Genomic DNA, 19631 nt, shown 5'->3' on the forward strand with positions numbered 1-19631 from the left:
TGGATATCACAGCGCTACCTCTGACATCTCTTCTTCTTTAAGTGTTCCTCTGGTTCACTCAGAACGGCCCGCGGAAGTGGATATCACAGATCTACCTATGAAAGCCCTTCTTCTTTAAGTGTCCCTCTGGTTCACTCAGAACGGCCCGCGGAAGTGGATATCACAGATCTACCTATGAGAGCCCTTCTTCTTTAAGTGTCCCTCTGGTTCACTCAGAACGGGCCGCGGAAGTGGATATCACAGATCCACCTATGAGAGCCCTTCTTCTTTAAGTGTCCCTCTGGTTCACTCAGAACGGCCCGCGGAAGTGGATATCACAGATCTACCTATGAAAGCCCTTCTTCTTTAAGTGTCCCTCTGGTTCAATGAGAACGGCCCGCGGAAGTGGATATCACAGATCTACCTATGAGAGCCCTTCTTCTTTAAGTGTCGCTCTGGCTCACTCAGTAGGGGGCGGCACTTCCCCGCCTGCTCTGCTGCATGAGAGCGATGGTCGCGGCGTAGCAGCCAAACAAATATTTAAAATTCTCAAAGCTGGAATTTTTTGCCAAATTAAGTGCAGAACCGAACTGAATGTGGATGTGTGTGTGCAGTCACCAACCACGACACCAAACCTCTCAACTGTAACACTAGTAACCCCAGTGATAGGTCTAATACTAACTGCTAAACCATATTGCTAACCAGTAATCCCAATCCTAATTGCTCAACTAGGGTGCTAACCAATAATGACGGTACGAGGTCAAACCCTAACCCGAACTACCAAGATCTAACTGACACCCTAATCGAGGTCTAACCATAAACCTGACCTTGGCGGACGTGAATTCCCGTGCCGCACCCGTGCGTGCTTACGCCCTGACGGGTTCATAATGGCGAAGCCGTGGACTAATCCAGAGCCGTGCACTTCACGGATTACACACAGCCCCGGGCACGGTTCTTCCCTCTCACCCTCTCTCTCACCCTCTCTCTCTCTCTCACCCTCTCTCTCTCTCATCTCTCACTCTCTCTCTCACCTTCTCTCACTCTCTCTCTCACTCTCTCTCTCACTCTCTCTCTTTTTTTACGATCAGAGGAAACAAGAAGATGCTCGATGTAGTCGGCACTTTGCTTCGTTCATCATTTCGTTTTTTTAATGCTTTGCTTTATGTAACCCCCCCCCCCCCCCTTTAAATGAAAGACCCAACAAAAGATTGATTTTTATATCTACAAGTGCTGCATCTGCACGCAGCCCTTCCCACAGTCAAATGGCCTCCGACGGGTAATTTATATCTGCATGCAGAGCTCTCCGTCATCTGCCACCGAGCACACGGCCTCCTCCAGCGCCCACTGCTCCTTGAAGGCCGGCACGGCGTGGGTCAGCCGCGCATGGTGGAACTCCAGCCACACCCTGGCTCCGACCAGAGCGCGGAAGATGCCCAGGCTGCTGGCCGGACGTTGCCCCTCCAGGGCTACCTTCCTCGCCCTGTACACGGCGAGCTTGGCATAGCCGAAGAGCACGTTGACCAGCCCCTGAAGATGATGGGGTCCGTCGCCCTTCGGGTATCCAAAGATGAGGACCGTCGGGGAGAAGTGGAGGCTGAACCTTAGGAGGATGTTTCTCAGGACCTTGAACACAGCGAGTCGAGGCTCTTGCACTCCACGTATTGGTGCGCCACCGTCTCCACTTTACCGCAGAACCGGCACTCCGGGAACGTGTCGGTGAAGCGCGCCAGGGAGGCATTGGTGGTGACGGTGCCGTGGGCGATGCTCCAGCTGAGGTCGCCGATGCGGTTGTACGTCTCTCTCTCTCTCACCCTCTCTCTCTCACTCTCTTTCTCACACTCTCGCTCTCTCTCGCTCACCCTCTCTCTCTCACCCTCTCTCTCTCACCTTCGCTCACCCTCTCTCTCTCACTCTCTCTCTCACCTTCTCTCTCTCACCCTCTCACCCTCTCTCTCTCTCACCCTCTCTCACCTTCGCTCACCCTCTCTCATTCGCTCTGACCTTCTCTCTCTCACCCTCTCTCTCTCACCTTCTCTCTCTCACCCTCATTCGTTCTCCCCCCTCTGCATGGGTTAATTAGTGCGTGAGACGCGGGTGTAGGTGCAGCGGGCCTGTGTGTACTGTATCTGTGTGTAGGTGTGTGACAGTTTGTGTGTAGGTGTGTGACAGTTTGTGTGTAGGTGTGTGACAGTTTGTGTGTGTGGGTGTGTGACAGTTTGTGTGTGTGTGGGTGGGAGTTTGTGTGTAGGTGTGTGACAGTTTGTGTGTCGGTGTGACAGTTTGTGTGTCGGTGTGACAGTTTGTGTGTAGGTGTGTGACAATTTGTGTGTAGGTGTGTGACAGTTTGTGTGTGTGGGTGGGAGTTTGTGTGTAGGTGTATGACAGTTTGTGTGTGTGTGGGTGGGAGTTTGTGTGTAGGTGTGTGACAGTTTGTGTGTCGGTGTGACAGTTTGTGTGTCGGTGTGACAGTTTGTGTGTAGGTGTGTGACAGTTTGTGTGGGTGGGAGTTTGTGTGTAGGTGTATGACAGTTTGTGTGTGGGTGGGAGTTTGTGTGTAGGTGTGTGACAGTTTGTGTGTCGGTGTGACAGTTTGTGTGTCGGTGTGACAGTTTGTGTGTAGGTGTGTGACAGTTTGTGTGTAGGTGTGTGACAGTTTGTGTGTGTGGGTGGGAGTTTGTGTGTAGGTGTGTGACAGTTTGTGTGTGGGAGTTTGTGTGTAGGTGTGTGACAGTTTGTGTGTGTGAGTGGGAGTTTGTGTGTAGGTGTGTGACAGTTTGTGTGTGTGGGTGGGAGTTTGTGTGTAGGTGTGTAACAGTTTGTGTGTGTGGATGGCAGTTTGTGTGTAGGTGTGTGACAGTTTGTGTGTAGGTGTGTGACAGTTTGTGTGTAGGTGTGTGACAGTTTGTGTGTAGGTGTGTGACAGTTTGTGTGTAGGTGTGACAGTTTGTGTGTAGGTGTGTGACAGTTGTTTGTGTGTGTGGGTGGGAGTTTGTGTGTAGGTGTGTGACAGTTTGTGTGTGTGGGTGGGAGTTTGTGTGTAGGTGTGTGACAGTTTGTGTGTGTGGGTGGGAGTTTGTGTGTAGGTGTGTGACAGTTTGTGTGTGTGGGTGGGAAATGCTAGTCTATGGCCAATGTTAGTCTATGGGCAATGTTAGTCTATGGGCAATGTTAGTCTATGGGCAATGCTCGTCTATGGGCAATGCTAGTCTATGGGCAATGCTAGTCTATGGGCAATGTTAGTCTATGGGCAATGCTCGTCTATGGGCAATGCTCGTCTATGGCCAATGTTAGTCTATGGCCAATGTTAGTCTATGGGCAATGTTAGTCTATGGGCAATGTTAGTCTATGGGCAATGCTCGTCTATGGGCAATGCTAGTCTATGGCCAATGTTAGTCTATGGGCAATGTTAGTCTATGGGCAATGCTAGTCTATGGGCAATGCTCGTCTATGGGCAATGTTAGTCTATGGGCAATGCTAGTCTATGGGCAATGCTAGTCTATGGGCAATGTTAGTCTATGGGCAATGCTCGTCTATGGGCAATGCTCGTCTATGGGCAATGCTAGTCTATGGGCAATGTTAGTCTAGCTCTCTCTGCCAAGTCCTTTCTCAAAGGCGTCAACGAGCCTGGCCTCTTCCTTCCACTGAGCTCTGTCCGTGATATTTGTGCAAGAACTTGACGCTGGATATTCCTCGCAGTTGCTTCCGTTTGCTCTAATTGCTCGGGTAACCGAGTGCCGCTGCGTTTCCCGACGGTAACAGTTTCTCTAATTATCGCTGCCCTTTACACTCGCGAGTAATTGAACAGGGGGTCGAGCGGTGGTGCAGTGGTTAGCGCGCCGCCCTGTCAACCCAGCAACCCTGCAGGATCATCGTTAACACCGGTTGCTGAGCACCGGGCCCAAAGACCCCCCCCCCCAAGCGCAGAGCGACCAGCAACAAACAGCACCGTTAAAGCTGTAATCGATCAAGGTGGATACGTTTCTTGAATTGAGCGAGGTTGTTGTTGTAAGAGCTCTCGGGGCAACAGAGATGATGACGACGATGACGATGATATAAGGAGGAGATTCCTGTGTGGAGCAGTGTACGGGAAGAAGCATCTAGATACGTGAGCTTACCTGCAGTGTGCTGAGTTAGTGGGATAGTGAGTGGGTGAGTGCATGGGAGAGTGTGTGAGTGATTGAGTGAGAGTATTGTTGTGACCTGTAGTGTGATGGTGGTTGAACACCAAGTGGGTGAGTGGGAGAGTGTCTGAGTGAGTAGGAGTGTGTGTGAGTGTATAAGTGAGTGAGTGGGAGAGTGTGTGAGGGGGTGAGTGATTGGGAGAGTGTGTGAGTGGGAGAGTATGTGAGTGTGTGAGTGGGAGAGTGTGTGAGGGGGTGAGTGATTGGGAGAGCGTGTGAGTGGGAGAGTATGTGAGTGTGTGAGTGGGAGAGTGTGTGAGTGGGAGAGTGTGTGAGTGGGAGAGTGTGTGAGTGGGAGAGTGTGTGAGTGAGTGGGAGAGTGAGTGAGTGAGTGGGAGAGTGAGTGGTAGTGTTGTTGTGACCTGCAGTGTCGTGGATGTGGTTGAACACCGAGTGGGTGAGACAAACCGGTTTAATTCCTGGTCAGGGGAAGGGGCGAGTGATATCCGAACCAGTCCTAGGCGCTCCCATTAAGCCGCACTGGCCAGCAAGGCTAACCGGAATGGCCAACCAGTGACTGACCAACCCCCATTGGCCACACGGCGTGGAAGGGGGCCTTCATTCGTGGGTTGAGAAACGTCTGCGAGTTTCGTTGCGCGTAGAAGGTATAACAGGCGCCGCCGGGAGACCGTCGCTCCAACTCCGAAGTGTCGTGACATTGAAATTGGCTCGTGGGTAGAAAGCGGCGGCCGAGCCCCCTCGCGAGGCCTCCAACGCGGAACGTCGTCGGAGCGTCGTCGTCGGAGAACGTGCGTGGTGGTGGTGGCGGCGACGGCGGCGGCGTCGGCGGCGTCGGCGACTCCCGGCGAGGAGCGTCGCGACGCCGTCCAGCAGCCCCCGGGCGATGATTGGGGGGGGGGGGCAGAGGTGGTGGGGGAGAGTTGGGGGGGAGGGTGAGGACGGCGATTGGAGGGTGGAGAGTGGCCGCTTTGGTGCGGATTAGTGGCGGTTGGTGAGGGATGGTGAGCTGTGTGAGTGGTGTGCAGGGTGAGCGCGTGTGGGTGAGGGATGGTGAGTGACGCAGCCCGTGTCTCCCTGTGTCGTGTGCAGGGTGAGCGCGTGTGGGTGAGGGATGGTGAGTGACGCAGCCCGTGTCTCCCTGTGTCGTGTGCAGGGTGAGCGCGTGTGGGTGAGGGATGGTGAGTGACGCAGCCCGTGTCTCCCTGTGTCGTGTGCAGGGTGAGCGCGTGTGGGTGAGGGATGGTGAGCTGTGTGAGTGGTGTGCAGGGTGAGCACGTGTGGGTGAGGGATGGTGAGTGACGCAGCCCGTGTCTCCCTGTGTCGTGTGCAGGGTGAGCGCGTGTGGGTGAGGGATGGTGAGTGACGCAGCCCGTGTCTCCCTGTGTCGTGTGCAGGGTGAGCGCGTGTGGGTGAGGGATGGTGAGCTGTGTGAGTGGTGTGCAGGGTGAGCGCGTGTGGGTGAGGGATGGTGAGTGACGCAGCCCGTGTCTCCCTGTGTCGTGTGCAGGGTGAGCGCGTGTGGGTGAGGGATGGTGAGCTGTGTGAGTGGTGTGCAGGGTGAGCACGTGTGGGTGAGGGATGGTGAGTGACGCAGCCCGTGTCTCCCTGTGTCGTGTGCAGGGTGAGCGCGTGTGGGTGAGGGATGGTGAGTGACGCAGCCCGTGTCTCCCTGTGTCGTGTGCAGGGTGAGCGCGTGTGGGTGAGGGATGGTGAGTGACGCAGCCCGTGTCTCCCTGTGTCGTGTGCAGGGTGAGCGCGTGTGGGTGAGGGATGGTGAGTGACGCAGCCCGTGTCTCCCTGTGTCGTGTGCAGGGTGAGCGCGTGTGGGTGAGGGATGGTGAGCTGCTCCTCCCGTGCTGCGTCGTGGCGAGTGAGGGCGGATCCCTCGTCCTCATCTCCGACTATGGCCAGGTGAGGAGTTCAGCTCACCCATTGCCACCCCCTCACCCCCCATCCTGTCCCCCTCCTCACCCCAAACCGCTGACATTCCCCACCTCATCAACCTCATCGCCACACCTTCACTCTGATGCTCGCGATCCTTCCAGTCGTCGGTGATTAGGCGCTTCGGAGGCAAGGGTTGGTGGATCACGTCGACATTTGAGCACTTCCCACATCGCCTGATGCACACGTGGCTCATCGTACGGCGGTCAAAGCAGTTATTACTTTTCTGGCATTTCCACTCACCCTCCCCGCCCCATTTTATGCAACAAAGTTTAATTCCGATCCCCGACAGGGCAGTGCTACTTACCCCCCTTTCAGTGTGACAGAAAGGTCCACGGAAGCAGGTATCATAGAGCTACCTCCGATCCTTCTTCTTCTTCTTCTTCCGGTGACCTCTAGTCCACACATTCGGGGGCTGCACTCACCTTCCCGCTCTGCATACGAGAGTTGTGTTTCTTAGCACAACCGTTCGAGCTGACATTGAATAGAAGGGATAAGCCGCACTAAGTCGAGTGCAGAACCACATTGTAACGTGCTGGGTATCTCTGTGGAGTCATTGGTGATCAAGCAACCCCTCCCCCCCCCCCAGCCTTGCTAAACTTGAGATCCCGATTTAGTTATTGGTGGGGCTTTTACCGGGACTCAAACCCAGGACTTTTGCCGTGCTTGCTCAATAACTGTGACTCCCCGTGCTGCCTGGCAACATCAAATAGAATTACTGCAATTTTAATATAAAAATTCCAAACAGCAAAAACAGTCCCCACGCACGCAAAGGCAACGATTCCCCATGTAGCTTTAAGCAGGCTGTTGGGGGCAAGTGCTGTTAGCGAGTAGCACCTATGTGTGCCCGGATGGCACACGAGGGGGTGGGAGATCAGCACCACGCCCGGCCGCATTTGTCTCCCCAGTGTTGATGTTGTCCACACCACACCAGGTGCTCGTTTGACGCAGAGTGGACCTCGGGGAAGGCCCAGCACCGGTTGAAATATCCGCCGCTGTTATTGGTCACGAGCGGGAATCGAACTCGGGTCGGCGGGTTCTTTTTTGTTGTTTTCGTACAGCCATCAGTCTCGTTTTATTCATTTAAAAAAAATGACGGCGTAAGACAGATTTCTGGCCACGTTTCCCGAGGGGGAGCCGGTTGGTTCTTAGCGCGCTGCGCTAACCACTGGACCCGCCGCATGCACGCGCACACATGTGCAGGGACTGTGGAATGTTTTGAATGCCCAGAAACGCGTGCGCTGGTGAAGCTGATAGTCACACGGGGGGCGGTGCTGTTCGTGTGCGCCGCACAGTCCCTTTATTGTTTTACGCTGTGGAACAATTTCGCCGTTTCTGCCACTCCTGGGCTCTCGCACCGCCTGAACGCGCGTGGCTCTTGGACATCGTTCGGTCGTTCTTCAATTTGTCACGTGCGAGAAATGTCACTGCACGAAGGACGTTGGTAGGCGCGGGAGAATGCGCTAAAAGAGAGAAGTGTAGAGAATCTGACGGACGTGACGGCACCGACGCCCTTGTTGTGGTGCGGTGAGAGAGGAGGAGGAGGCAGTGAGTTGTCTGGATGTATGTTAACTTATGTTGAACTTTCGCACCGTACCGAGCCAACGGTGCTAATCGGAGGAGTGAGTTCCAGACGAGCGGAGTTTCGACGGAGGAACTTCGATCGCCGCCTCTGGCTCCAGAGACGACGGGCTCGACGGTGACGTGGAGGCCACCGGCGGCTCGGAGGTTTGCGAGACGGAACGGAATTGTGACCCCGAATCGTGACCCCCCTCCCCCCACCCCCCGGTTTATGACGATTCGTTTAGGGATGTGAATTCGTGTGGGATGTAGAATCGTGAGAGATGTGGATTGTTACAGGCCTAGGCCTAGGGGTGCCCACTGTGGGACCTCTCTTGGGGTCGCCACTTTATCCACTGAGCAAGCCCCGACGCGCGCCTCACTCAGCACGCTGGGGGGGGGGGGTCACTTATCAGAACCCCGTGGTCTCCTGTTCCAATTAGCGTGCGCGCGATCGCCGAGCCACTCGACAGCGCCCCACACGGCGGCTACACCGGTACCGGGTCTCGGCACAAATCAATTCCTGCTGCCACCCCAGCACCGACGCCGATTCCCGCGCTGCCAGAGACGGGTGGGCAACCCCAGCTTCTGTGTGGGCTTGTGAGGCCTACTGTAGGACATACAGGAGCTGTAGCATCTACAGGAGCCGACAGTGGTGCTATCGGAGGTACAGCATCTAGAGGGGCTACTACAGTAGCTGTGGGGGTGCTCGAGGATGCTATTGGAGCTGTTTGGGGCTGCTGAAGTGTCCGTAGGAGCTGCTGTCTGTCGTGGAGTGACAGCTGTTAGTGGTCCCCTCTCAATAGCTCCAAGCAGCTGTTGGGGTCAGGTCGGGAAGGGGTGGAGGGTAGGAATGGTGGGGGGGGGGGGATGTGAAGTGGGGGGGTGGGGCTGGGGGGCCGTGGGGGATTGAGGGGAGGAGCTGGGAGGCACGTGGGGGGGCTGTGTCCCTGATTGACCCTGTCAATGAGGGCAATGGAGCAAGAGTTTAGGGGGGGGGGGAGTGTGGGGGTCAGTGACCTGCATGGGGGGGGGGGGGGGCGGGGGGCAGTGGCGGCGCTTGATTTTAGTGTTGTCAGATGAAAGATTTTACCTCCAGATATGGGTGGTGGTGACCGCTCCGGAGATGATGGCCTTAAAAGAAAAAAAATATAGGCGATGTTTCAGACAAGGGGCCTTCTTCATGGCACGTGAATCTTTACCTGTGTCCCTTCGCTCCATGCGGGTTCGGTTTGCGCGCCATTTTGCCAACTGCATATGCGGCTAACCTGTTTTCCCCTTCGCCGTTTGAATTCACTCTGCATGCGATCGTGCGGTTCGGACGTGAGACGACGATTTGTGTGCACGGTGCACGCTGCTTGGGAGGCAGACGTGTCACGCGGCTTCGCTTTGTTGCGACCTTGTTTTGGAGAGCATCTACGACCGCCGCATAGAGGGAGGGAAACCTGTAATAGGTGACGTTTCGGGCCAAGGGTGTTTGTTCCTTTGCGAGAGCCGAACTCCTGTCGACGCCGATGGCGCCGGAGGTAGTCTCCTACGAAACGTCGTTCGTGATCATTGCCAGCACCTCCCTGGCTTTTGAATATTCCTCCTCCTCCGGGTTTGCTGATGAACCATATCAATCGGCACATTTTCCCACGAAGTGCCAACTCGATTTGATTGGCCCTGTCGCTGGGTGGCGAAGGGTTCTTAGTTAAGCACTGACGTCGGACTCACGTGACAGGATCCATAACCCAAATAAGAAACCAAATATGGCACGAATCACGATATCGGTCACGAGAGCCTGAGCGTGAAATTGAAATGAGAATCGATCCTGGGATCGAATCGTGACCCTCCCGCCCCCGCAAAACAATGATGATTCACCACGTTTCTGGGGAGGCGGGAGGTGAGTGGGTGGCAAATCTGTAGCGAGTGAAGTGGACAAAGCCGGCGTGGGCTTGTATAAAATTCTAGATTTTTTTTTAATTTGATTTATTGTTCTGTTTACGTGCACGGCTCTCTCTCTCTCTCATCCATTGCTCAATATTTCCCCAACTCTGCGCTGTTGTTTTGACCCAAAATAGTACGGCACTCCTGCGGTGCCGCACTCTCGTCACCCCCGTCTCCCCAGCTCTCCCTTCCGTCACCCCAGCTCTCCCTTCCATCTTCCCAGCTCTCCCTTCCATCTCTCAGCTCTCCCTTCCATCTCCCTTCCATCTCCCCAGCTCTCCCCTCCATCTTCCCAGCTCTCCCTTCCATCTCTCAGCTCTCCCTTCCATCTCCCTTCCATCTCCCCAGCTCTCCCTTCCATCTCCCCAGCTCTCCCTTCCATCTCCCCAGCTCTCCCCTCCATCTTCCCAGCTCTCCCTTCCATCTCTCAGCTCTCCCTTCCATCTCCCTTCCATCTCCCCAGCTCTCCCTTCCATCTCCCCAGCTCTCCCCTCCATCTTCCCAGCTCTCCTCTCCATCTTCCCAGCTCTCCCTTCCATCTACCCAGCTCTCCCTTCCATTTCCCCAGCTCTCCCTTCCATCTTCCAGCTCTCCCTTCCATCTCCCCAGCTCCCCCTTCCATCTCCCCAGCTCTCCCTTCCATCTGCCCAGCTCTCCCTTCCATCTCCCCAGCTCTCCCTTCCATCTCCCCAGCTCTCCCTTCCATCTCCCCAACTCTCCCCTCCATCTCCCCAGCTCTCCCCTCCATCTTCCTAGCTCTCCCTTCCATCTCCCCATCTCTCCCATCCATCTCCCCAGCTCTCCCTTCCATCGCCCCAGCTCTCCCCTCTGTCTCTTCAGCTCTCCGGCCGGACAAGTGAGCCCGGTAGCCTCAACGAACTCCCGCCTGGGGTTCAGTTGCGGATGTCTGCGCATCTCGTCACCGCGTAGCCTCCGTAGCCTGCGCCGGCGACGGCAGCACGCGGGGGAAAATCGATGCTTGATTGGAATGGGGGGGGAAGGTGGAGGAGAGCTTCTTGGAGTTGTTGTGGAGGCGTTGGGTTTGTTGCCACATCTCAGGGCAGTTGCGCGGAGCAGGCGGCCTCGCTCACAACATCTAGCCACTCGTAATGCGCGGTTGAAGATGATGCAGTTGAAGAGAGAGAGAGAGAGAGAAAAAAAAACCATGACATTTGCTTACGGAATAAGACAATGGCTTTGTGGTCTGACGCTGCGGACGTGAAACTCGCTGAGTTATCGTCACGCGAAGACAAAGACCCGCCGTGTAGACAGCCGGACACGTGGCTTCTGTCTGCATCGCAGTCCAACTCGGTTGGCTCCCTGTGCCCCAAGGCGAAAGGCCACTTCGCGATGATACCCATCGCGATGAACCACGTGTCCCAAGAGTCGAAAATGTACGTCCGACACCACGTGGAGCTGCTCATTCAGACAGACAACGTTGGGCGTGGGTGGGGGGCGGTAGTAGTGGGGGGGGGGGGTTAAGGGAGGCCGGGGCATGGGGGTGGTAATGCCCCGGGCTGCCCCCACACACTGAAGGCATTGGCAGGAGAGTGCGTAGGGGGGGGGGCAGTGGCTGTGGGGGCCGGGGCAGTATAGGGGGGGGAGGTGCAGGGAGGGGGATATGAGGGTTCACATGACAGATGTAGCTGGGAGGACGAGGAGGAGGGTGGGGGAGTAGCGAGCCCTGCTCATCACAAAGGCGCCTGATTGTGCGCTCCGCCAGCGGCCCACATGACTTAGATTTAGTCCGTAAATGCCACTCCTGTTGCTCGCGTTTTATTCGCGTGTCCACGGAAACTCGCGGCGTTGAGCGAGCGGCGCTCGGCCGCTGCTGGGCGGGCCGCGTCGCTCCTCCTCCTCGTGGGAGGAGGAGCGACGGCGGCGGCGGGATGGTGAATGTGGAAGCACCGCGACGGGCGTATGAGGGGGCACGGGGGGTAGGGGGGGCACGAGGGGCACGGGGGGCACGGGGGGTAGGGGGGGCACGAGGGGTAGGGGGGGCACGGGGGGCACGAGGGGCACGGGATGATGTCTCCTGCCGGGTTGACGGTCGGAGCCACCGGGGTCGGCGTTGTTCCCCTGCGTGCGAGAGTTGCCTCCGTGAGGCAGGCGGGAGCGCGTTGAGACGGAGGCGACTGTTTGGACAACGTGAGGAGTCAAGCGACCAGGATGAGGCTCAATTTCGTGAGTGGGTGGGTGGATAAGTGTGTGAATGGGTGAGTGAGTGGGTGGGTGAGTGGGTGAGTGAATGGATGAGTGGGTGGGTGGTTGAGTGAGTGAGTGGGTGAGTGAGTGAATGGGTGAGTGGGTGGGTGAGTGAGTGGGTGGTTGAGTGGGTGAGTGAGTAAATGGGTGAGTGGGTGGGTGAGTGAGTGAGTGAGTGTGGGTGAGTGGGAGTGTGGGTGAGTGGGTGAGTGAGTGAGTGCAGTGTGAGTGTGAGTGAGTGTGAGTGAGTGAGTGTGAGTGAGTGGGAGTGTGAATGTTCTCCCCCTGTACTGCAAGGTTTTCCTCCGGGTGCTCTGGTTGCCTCCCATAGCTAAACAAAAGAAACCACGCACAATGTCATCGGTATCGCGCTCAAACTACAAATTACTCGGTTGGGATCGCACGCCGCAGCAACATCACCCACCCCCCGCTACGCAAACAAAAGAGCTTTACAGCTCATCTGATTTCTCCAGTATAAATGAATATTCACACACTGAACTTGGCAGGACCCTGCTGAGTCTCAAGGCTCATTCACACTCTCCTGGGTCAACACGCGCAACGACAATCGTCTTTATTCACGGATCTTCTACTTCCGTACGGCCGATGTAGATCGCGGAACAACAACAACTACAATTTCACGTTCCGGTGGTCAAGCCAGATAACCGCGCGAGGAGCAGTGGAGTGTACCGCCGTGGTGATGTCTCCTGCAATGACAGCAACAATTGTACATGGTCTGTGTGCACGCACGTGATGTGCATTTGCAACTGTGTGTGTATCCGGGTGTGATTGTGTCTGCGTTGGGTAAATGTGTGGCGCGCGCGTACACGCGCCCGTGTGTGTTTACTCTTGTTGTGTTTATATAGATGTACGTGGGAGTGTGTGTTTGTGTACGTTAGTGTGTGTGTATGCGTGTGTGTGTGTGGGGAGCGGTAGTGTAGCGGTTAGCGTGCTGCGCTACCAACTCGGTGACCCGTTCACACCCAACACCAGTGACTATTTTTTAAACCGGTCCTGGGCCTCCCCTAGGTTGACTCAGCCTTAAACGAGTACCTGGCACGGTGTGCAAACATCGCCACTGGGGAGACAAAGGCGGTCGGGCGCGGTGCTGGCCACCCACTACCTTGTGTACCGTTCCGGCCTTCATAGGTGCTCGCTAACAGCACTTGCCCGAACAGTCTGTTAGGCTATAGGGGGAATCTTTGTCTTTGTGTGTGTGTGTGTGCATACGGCAACCTGAGTTCGATTGCCGCGACAGCTAACATCAGCGGCGAGTGATATCCAAACCAGACCTAAGCTTCTCCTAGGTTGACTTGGCCTTAAACGAGTAGCTGGTGCGGTGTATAAACACATCACCACCGGGGAGACAAAGGCGGCCAGGCGTGGTGGTGGCCACATTACCTCCTTTTGTGCCTTGCTTGCCGTAAGAGGTGTTCCCTAACAGCACTTCCTACAACACTACGTTGCATGTTCACTGGACAGTCAATAAAGCTATACGGGGGACCTTTGTCTTGTGTGTGTGCATCTGTCAGGGGGTGGAAGTGTGTCCCGGCTTCCGTGGCCTTGCGCGTGTTTCCTTAAAATACCCAAGGTTTTGTCTAAAAACACCCACACGGTCACCCTCACGGTCACCCGCATGGTCACCCACTTGGTCACCCGCTCGGTCACCCGCTCGGTGACCCACTTAGTCCCCCGCACGGTCACCCACTTAGTCACCCGCTCGGTCACCCACTCGGTGACCCACTTGGTCACCCGCGTGGTCACCCGCATGGTCACCCGCGTGGTCACCCACATGGTCACCCGCTCAGTGACCCACTTGGTCACCCGTGCAGTCACCCGCACGGTCACCCACTTAGTCACCCACACGGTCACCCACTTAGTCACCCGCACGGTCACCCACTTAGTCACCCACACGGTCACCCACTTAGTCACCCACACGGTCACCCACTTAGTCACCCACTCGGTGACCCACTCGGTGACCCACTTGGTCACCCGCATGGTCACCCGCATGGTCACCCACATGGTCACCCGCTCAGTGACCCACTTGGTCACCCGTGCAGTCACCCGCACGGTCACCCACTTAGTCACCCACACGGTCACCCACTTAGTCACCCGCACGGTCACCCACTTAGTCACCCACACGGTCACCCACTTAGTCACCCACACGGTCACCCACTTAGTCACCCACTCGGTCACCCGTTCAGTGACTCACTTGGTCACCCGCACGGTCATCCGCTCGGTCATCCACTCGGTCGCCCACTCGGTCGCCCACTCAGTCACCTGGTGGCCCGGAGGACATGGCTCGCTTCTCCCGAGCAACCCCCCCCCCCCACCCCCCCCCCCGTGTCCCCTGTGGGGAGGGTGGCAGTCACCCCTCTTACCCCCGGGGGGGGCCCTCATCCCCTTGGATGGACCCAGCGGGGTCACTGAGTGTGTGAGCGAACTTACAAGGTGCACCCAGGAAGGCTGGGTACCCTTTCTCAATGTGTACCCAAGAGTAAAGAATAACCCTTTTACAGAGAGCATCCACGTGTGTGTGTCCGTCTGTGTCTGTGTGTGTCAGTCTTTGTGTGTGTGTCGGTGTGTCCATCTGTATTTGTGTGTGTGTGTCAGTCTGTGTGTTGGTGTGTGTGTGTCCGTCTGTATTTGTGTGTGTGTCAGTCTGCGTGTTGGTGTGTGTGTGTGGATGTGGTATGTGTGAACCCGGAAACCAGAGATCGATTCCTGCTCAAGATCAATAGCAGTAACGATTATCGGAACCGTTCCTGGGCCCTCCCCTATGTCGACTCAGCCTCAAATGAGTACCTGGTGCCGTATGTAAACATCGCCACTCCAAGCGGTAAAGGCGCATGCATTGCGTGGGTTCTGGCCAAACCATCTCCTCGTGTGCCATGCCGGCCTTCATTGCAGCACTCGCCCCAACAATGTCGTGAGAAGCCACACGGTGGACCTTTGCCTTTGTTCTTTCTGCACGCGCGGCACAGACGTTCACGCTGACCCCCGGCTCCGTGGCGCGAGTGAACGTGCGGGCCATGCCGGCCTGGGGGCCCGAGGGGGTGGAGGACATGAGCTCCCTGGCGGAGCTCCACGAGGGGGCCATCCTGCACAACCTGCACCTCCGCTACCGGCACAAGCTCATCTACGTGAGCTGCACACCCACGCTGATGATACACCCACACTCATGGTACACCCACACACGTGATACACCCACACCGCTTTGAGATACTTGAAAATGAAAGGCGCTTGATGAAATAGAGGTTATTATGATGTTATTATTATGTGTTATTATTGTTATGAATGACTCCACTCAAGTGTCAGTGAAGTGAAGTCGGGAACCGTCAATGTGCGAGCACAGAAGGCACGACGGTTGATTTTGGCCACTGCCCACAACATAGCCAGATCTCCGCCACCTATAACACCTGTTATGCACAGTGGTGGTAGCCCCATCCAAGCGTTCACTATCCAGGCTTAATCCTTACACTTAGCTTCTGAGAACTGACGAGATTGGGGGGAAGAGCGGGCGTCACGGGCGACGTGGCCGTGGAGCTTTTGCAAATCGAGGCAGGTAATGCGATCGATGCCCTAGATGCGGCGGCGGGGTTTGAGGGCCGCACGCCGCTCAATGGCGTCGTTAAACGCGGCGCTCCCGCGGACGGGGAGGGCGCACGCTCGGTGTTCTGCACCATTCATGCAGCAGAGGCGACCACGTGGACGCGTGGTATGTTTCACGGACGAGTATAGTCTGCCAGTAGGGGGTGGTGGGTGACGTTGCTACGTGGTGGTAGTTTTTTTTTTTGCCATGTAGTTTTTTTTTTTATATGGAAAATGTGGACCGTGACGCTGGCACTGGAATGAGCCGACTCTCTCTCTCTCTCGGGTAATGTCACGGGATCTGTAACATCCACCGTTACAACAGCCAAGCATGGTATTAACCAGGATGGCCGCCAGTCTCGAACCGCTAACCCTCCGCAGCGAGCCGTGAAACGCGCTACGTTCCGACCGTGTCATTCTCTATCCTCCCCCGACCCCCCACAATAATTGCTGCCGTCGGCGTCGAGGTTCACCGATGGGAAAATCCCCAAGCGACATTCGGTGAACAGGTTGTGTGGCCCTGGTAGCGATTGAAAGTTTCCGAATACAGTTACTGGGCGCTGGGGGGGCGATTGTCGGTGGCATCTGGAAGTGTTCCAGGATCGGTTATCCACACATGGCGTGAAAGAGAGATCGTATCTGTCAAGCAGGAAATGACCGGATCGGTAAATCATGTGCGCGTTACATCACAATGTTTTTCGAATTACAATCAGACCAAGGGCATAGAACAGTGGCCCACTTCTCACAATTGGTTGGGTGACGCCATCCTCTGGGAAGAAATTCAATTAATCGCCGGACAATTTTCCCTCCACGTATCCTTCTAGCCATGTGAAATGTATAAAAGGAGTTTTTGTTGTTGTTGTGCACATGCCATCAGGGCGCATGGCATTCTAGGATTTGCATGATTTCAGCAGCGCGGGTTCAACACAAGCAAGGAAACTCTGCAGCGGTTTCCACGTTGACTGTCTCATCAGCAGAGTTGGCCTTGGTTGCTTGAACCAACGCTGGCGAATGGCGAGAAGTTCACAGGCGAGGGCCCTCTCCGTTCGTCGATATGGGTCCTGTAAGATACGCAAGATTAATTTGCGTTTTTAGCTTGGTGAACAGGCTCTGGGTAAAACACGTTCGGTCTGTGACACTGGACACCAATTAGCGGGAGGATAGTGGATTGGTTTCTCCCAACAATTCGACAGTCCACAGCGAAATCGTTCAAGCGCATTTCTTGGCGGGGCCCGAGCGGCAAGCGTGCCTGCCGCTCCGTCACAGAGGTTTGCGGTTCGAGCCCCGCGGCCGCCCCGGTTAATCCTGCGGAGCGCATCAACCGCGAATGGCGCACCGCCTGCTTCAGAGCGGACGTTAAAAGATCCGGTGGCGTCATCCGACAAAGAGCAGGCCGTTGGGCGCCGCTGGCGCCGTCCAATGTTGCGTCGAGCGACTCGGTTGGGACGACGCAGAGCAACGTCGGCCCGCAGGAACCTCCCGAAGAAACAACCCAACACACCGTTGGACTTAAAATAAATAAAGGGTGATGTTATGAGTAGTGGCCCCTTCTACAAGCTACGGAGAAGGGGCTATCGCCCAAAACGCCCCCGATTTTAAAAGTATATATTTACATATTTATATTTTAAGACCATCCACACGTTGTTGTTGTTGTTGACAAAAGTGTTGAGTGTTTTGTTGTTGTTGTTTGTTGTTTGTGAACCGTTGCCAATGCAGCAGCAGCATCACCAAAATAATTTGTTTTATTCCAATACTGGAAGTACACAGCATAATACGAACATAAGACAATAGTAACACAACACAACTGTAAAATGCAATTCCATGGGTCTGGGAAACCGGTATCACGAGAATCGTCGTGAAGTGAAATTTGATATCGAGTCCTGAAAAGTATCGCGGCGATCCCCGTGCCGCGCTCTCCTCCCGCATGACGGTGGTGGTGATGATGGTGGTGGTGTCGGCAGTGGCGGCGGCGGTGGTGGTGTTGATGGTGGCGGTGGTGGCACATGGGGCTTGTAATCCAGGGGTGCGTTCAACGGGCAGAGCGCTCTGCCGTGCGTGGCGCGACTGCGAGGCGGACGTTAGCTCTCGGTCAAAGACGCAGGGCGCCTCGTAACGGCGGCGTAACCTCACGACGCACCCGGCTCGGCCAAGGAGCCGCACACCGAGAGTTCGCAGGAAGGTTACGGCGCCTCCGATTGGCTGTATTCTGACATGCCCACCCAAGGCTCTGCGAGGCAGCGCCTCGGGCGATTGGCTTCCGGTATGACGATGCGCTCTGGGCGAACAAGCCGCTCAGCAGGGAAGCGCTCCGGGGCGCCCTGCCCACCGAAGGCGTCCCAAGCACTGTGTGGTGGCAGCAGCGAGGATTGGCGGATCGCACAACACGTTGCGAAAATCCTTTCCCGTGGGCGTCGAGGTGCCATGGTGTGGCTTGACAGGAGAATGCAGAACTGCAAAATGTGGACTAATACCAATACCATCGGTCTATTTTGTATGGGATAGAGCGTTGCCCCTTTGCTGTCACATGGGGGTTTTCTCCGGGTGATCCATTTTCCTCTGACATGCATAAACCCTCTTTAAATGGTTGCAAACATCTTCATTCATAGAGGACCGCAGAGAGCTTGGGCCGTCGCTGGTCACGCCGGCTCCTCACCGCCTGACTGCTGCTGCGACCTTGCCGCTCATCTGTGCTTCCTCAGAGCGACTGTGAGATATGCAATTTGCGTGAACCACAACGCCGCGGCGATGTACACACAAGTAAACGCGTCGTTGTAACTTACACGATCCCCGTGCGCCACGGTGCGGAGCAGACATACATCGGCTCAATCCTGGCGGCCGTCAACCCCTACGAGACGATCGCGGGGCTCTACGGCGCTGCCAGCGTGGAGGCCTACAGAAGGCACCGGCTAGGCGAGCTGCCACCCCACCTCTACGCCATCGCCGGGGAGTGCTACCGCGGCCTGTGGCGGCACGGTGACAGCCAGTGTGTGCTCATCAGGTGCGTGACACTGCCACACGCCCAGCGTCGCGACATTGCCACACCCATTGCCGCACCACACCCATAGTTTGCTTTAGGGTTAGGATGTGTTTGTGTTTTGGTTCAAGGGTAATAATACATATTGGTGAGGAGTCCAGGCTTGCTGCAACCAATCAATACTCATGATCTGCCAAACATTCGGAGACTATGGCCTTCACTGATGAGACGCTGAGTGTCGAAACATTGAACCAACGCTGCTGAAATTATGCACTCCCACAAGGCCGTGCGGCTAATGGGAAGTCTTAATTAAAAAAAAAGCTTAATTTACTTTTAACTTTGTTGTGCAATTCTCCACCGGGAAGCTGATGATTATTTTGAGGTTCAGGCCCAACACACATAAATAACTAATTAACGCATGCTTTAAGAGTGCCTGCACATTGTTCCTATGTTTGCGTGTTCTTGTGTCCACGTGTCCGCCTGTCCGCGTGTATGCGTGTCCGTGCGTCCGCGTGGTCTCATCAGCGGCGAGAGCGGAGCCGGCAAGACGGAGAGCACCAAGATCATCCTGGACTTCCTGTCGGCCGCGAGCCAGGCCTCCGCCAAGTCCTCCCGCCTTGACTCGAGCACCCACGTGGAGCGAGCCGTGCTGCACAGCAGGTGCCGCGCGCATCCCACCGGCACGGCGCTCCTTCGTCCAGAAAATCGTCACTTACTTTGTTGTGCAGTCAAGTTATCACATTGCTGCACGTTGCTGCAGACACACACAGAGACAGACGCCACCCACACAGACTGTGAGAGAACCTCCTGCCATGACCTCGGAGGCTGTGTGGACGTCGACCCCCACCGTGTACTCTCCCGGTGACCTCTGTTCCGCACGCGTTTCGCGCTCACCCTGCCCTCTTTCGCTCACACTGCCCTCTCACGCTCTCACATGCTGCCCCCTACCCTCCACTCCCGCTCCCCCCCCCCCCCCCCGTGTGGAGCAGCCCCATCATGGAGGCGTTTGGAAACGCTCGCACGGTGCACAACCACAACTCCAGCCGCTTTGGCCGCTTCGTGCAGCTCAACTTTTGCCGGCAGGGAACGATCAAGGGCGGCCGCATCCTCCACTGTATCCTTCTGCTCATCGTCCTCCTCCTCCTCCACCTCCTCCTCGCCACACCTCACCCACAGCCTTACCCGAACGCTCACTCCGATCGTCAGCGTCACACTAACCCCGACGCTAACGACGATGACGACGCTAACGTGTACGCCACCATCGCCTGGCAACTCGTGAACATTGATGACAACGTTCACATTCATCCCAACAC

General features: G+C 56.1%; 1 protein-coding gene across 2 annotated transcripts in view; it reads left to right on the plus strand.

Annotated features, from left to right (window-relative positions):
- Positions 1-19631, plus strand: part of LOC116948542 (unconventional myosin-X-like) — an 81122-nt gene that overhangs the window by 22186 nt on the left and 39305 nt on the right. Inside the window, exons 2-6 of one of the 2 annotated variants that reach the window (XM_076071640.1) lie at positions 5934-6032; positions 14738-14896; positions 18155-18342; positions 18844-18978; positions 19308-19432. In XM_076071640.1, the coding sequence (XP_075927755.1) occupies positions 5934-6032; positions 14738-14896; positions 18155-18342; positions 18844-18978; positions 19308-19432 (706 nt within the window). Of the gene's footprint in view, positions 1-5081; positions 6033-14737; positions 14897-18154; positions 18343-18843; positions 18979-19307; positions 19433-19631 lie in introns of those variants that run through there. The other variant, XM_076071641.1, reaches the window with a different exon arrangement.

The sequence above is a fragment of the Petromyzon marinus genome, chromosome 34 (genome assembly GCF_048934315.1).
Source record: "Petromyzon marinus isolate PM22_M1 ecotype Great Lakes invasive population chromosome 34, UKy_Petmar_22M1.pri1.0, whole genome shotgun sequence".
Classification (NCBI taxonomy): Eukaryota; Metazoa; Chordata; class Hyperoartia; order Petromyzontiformes; family Petromyzontidae; genus Petromyzon; species Petromyzon marinus.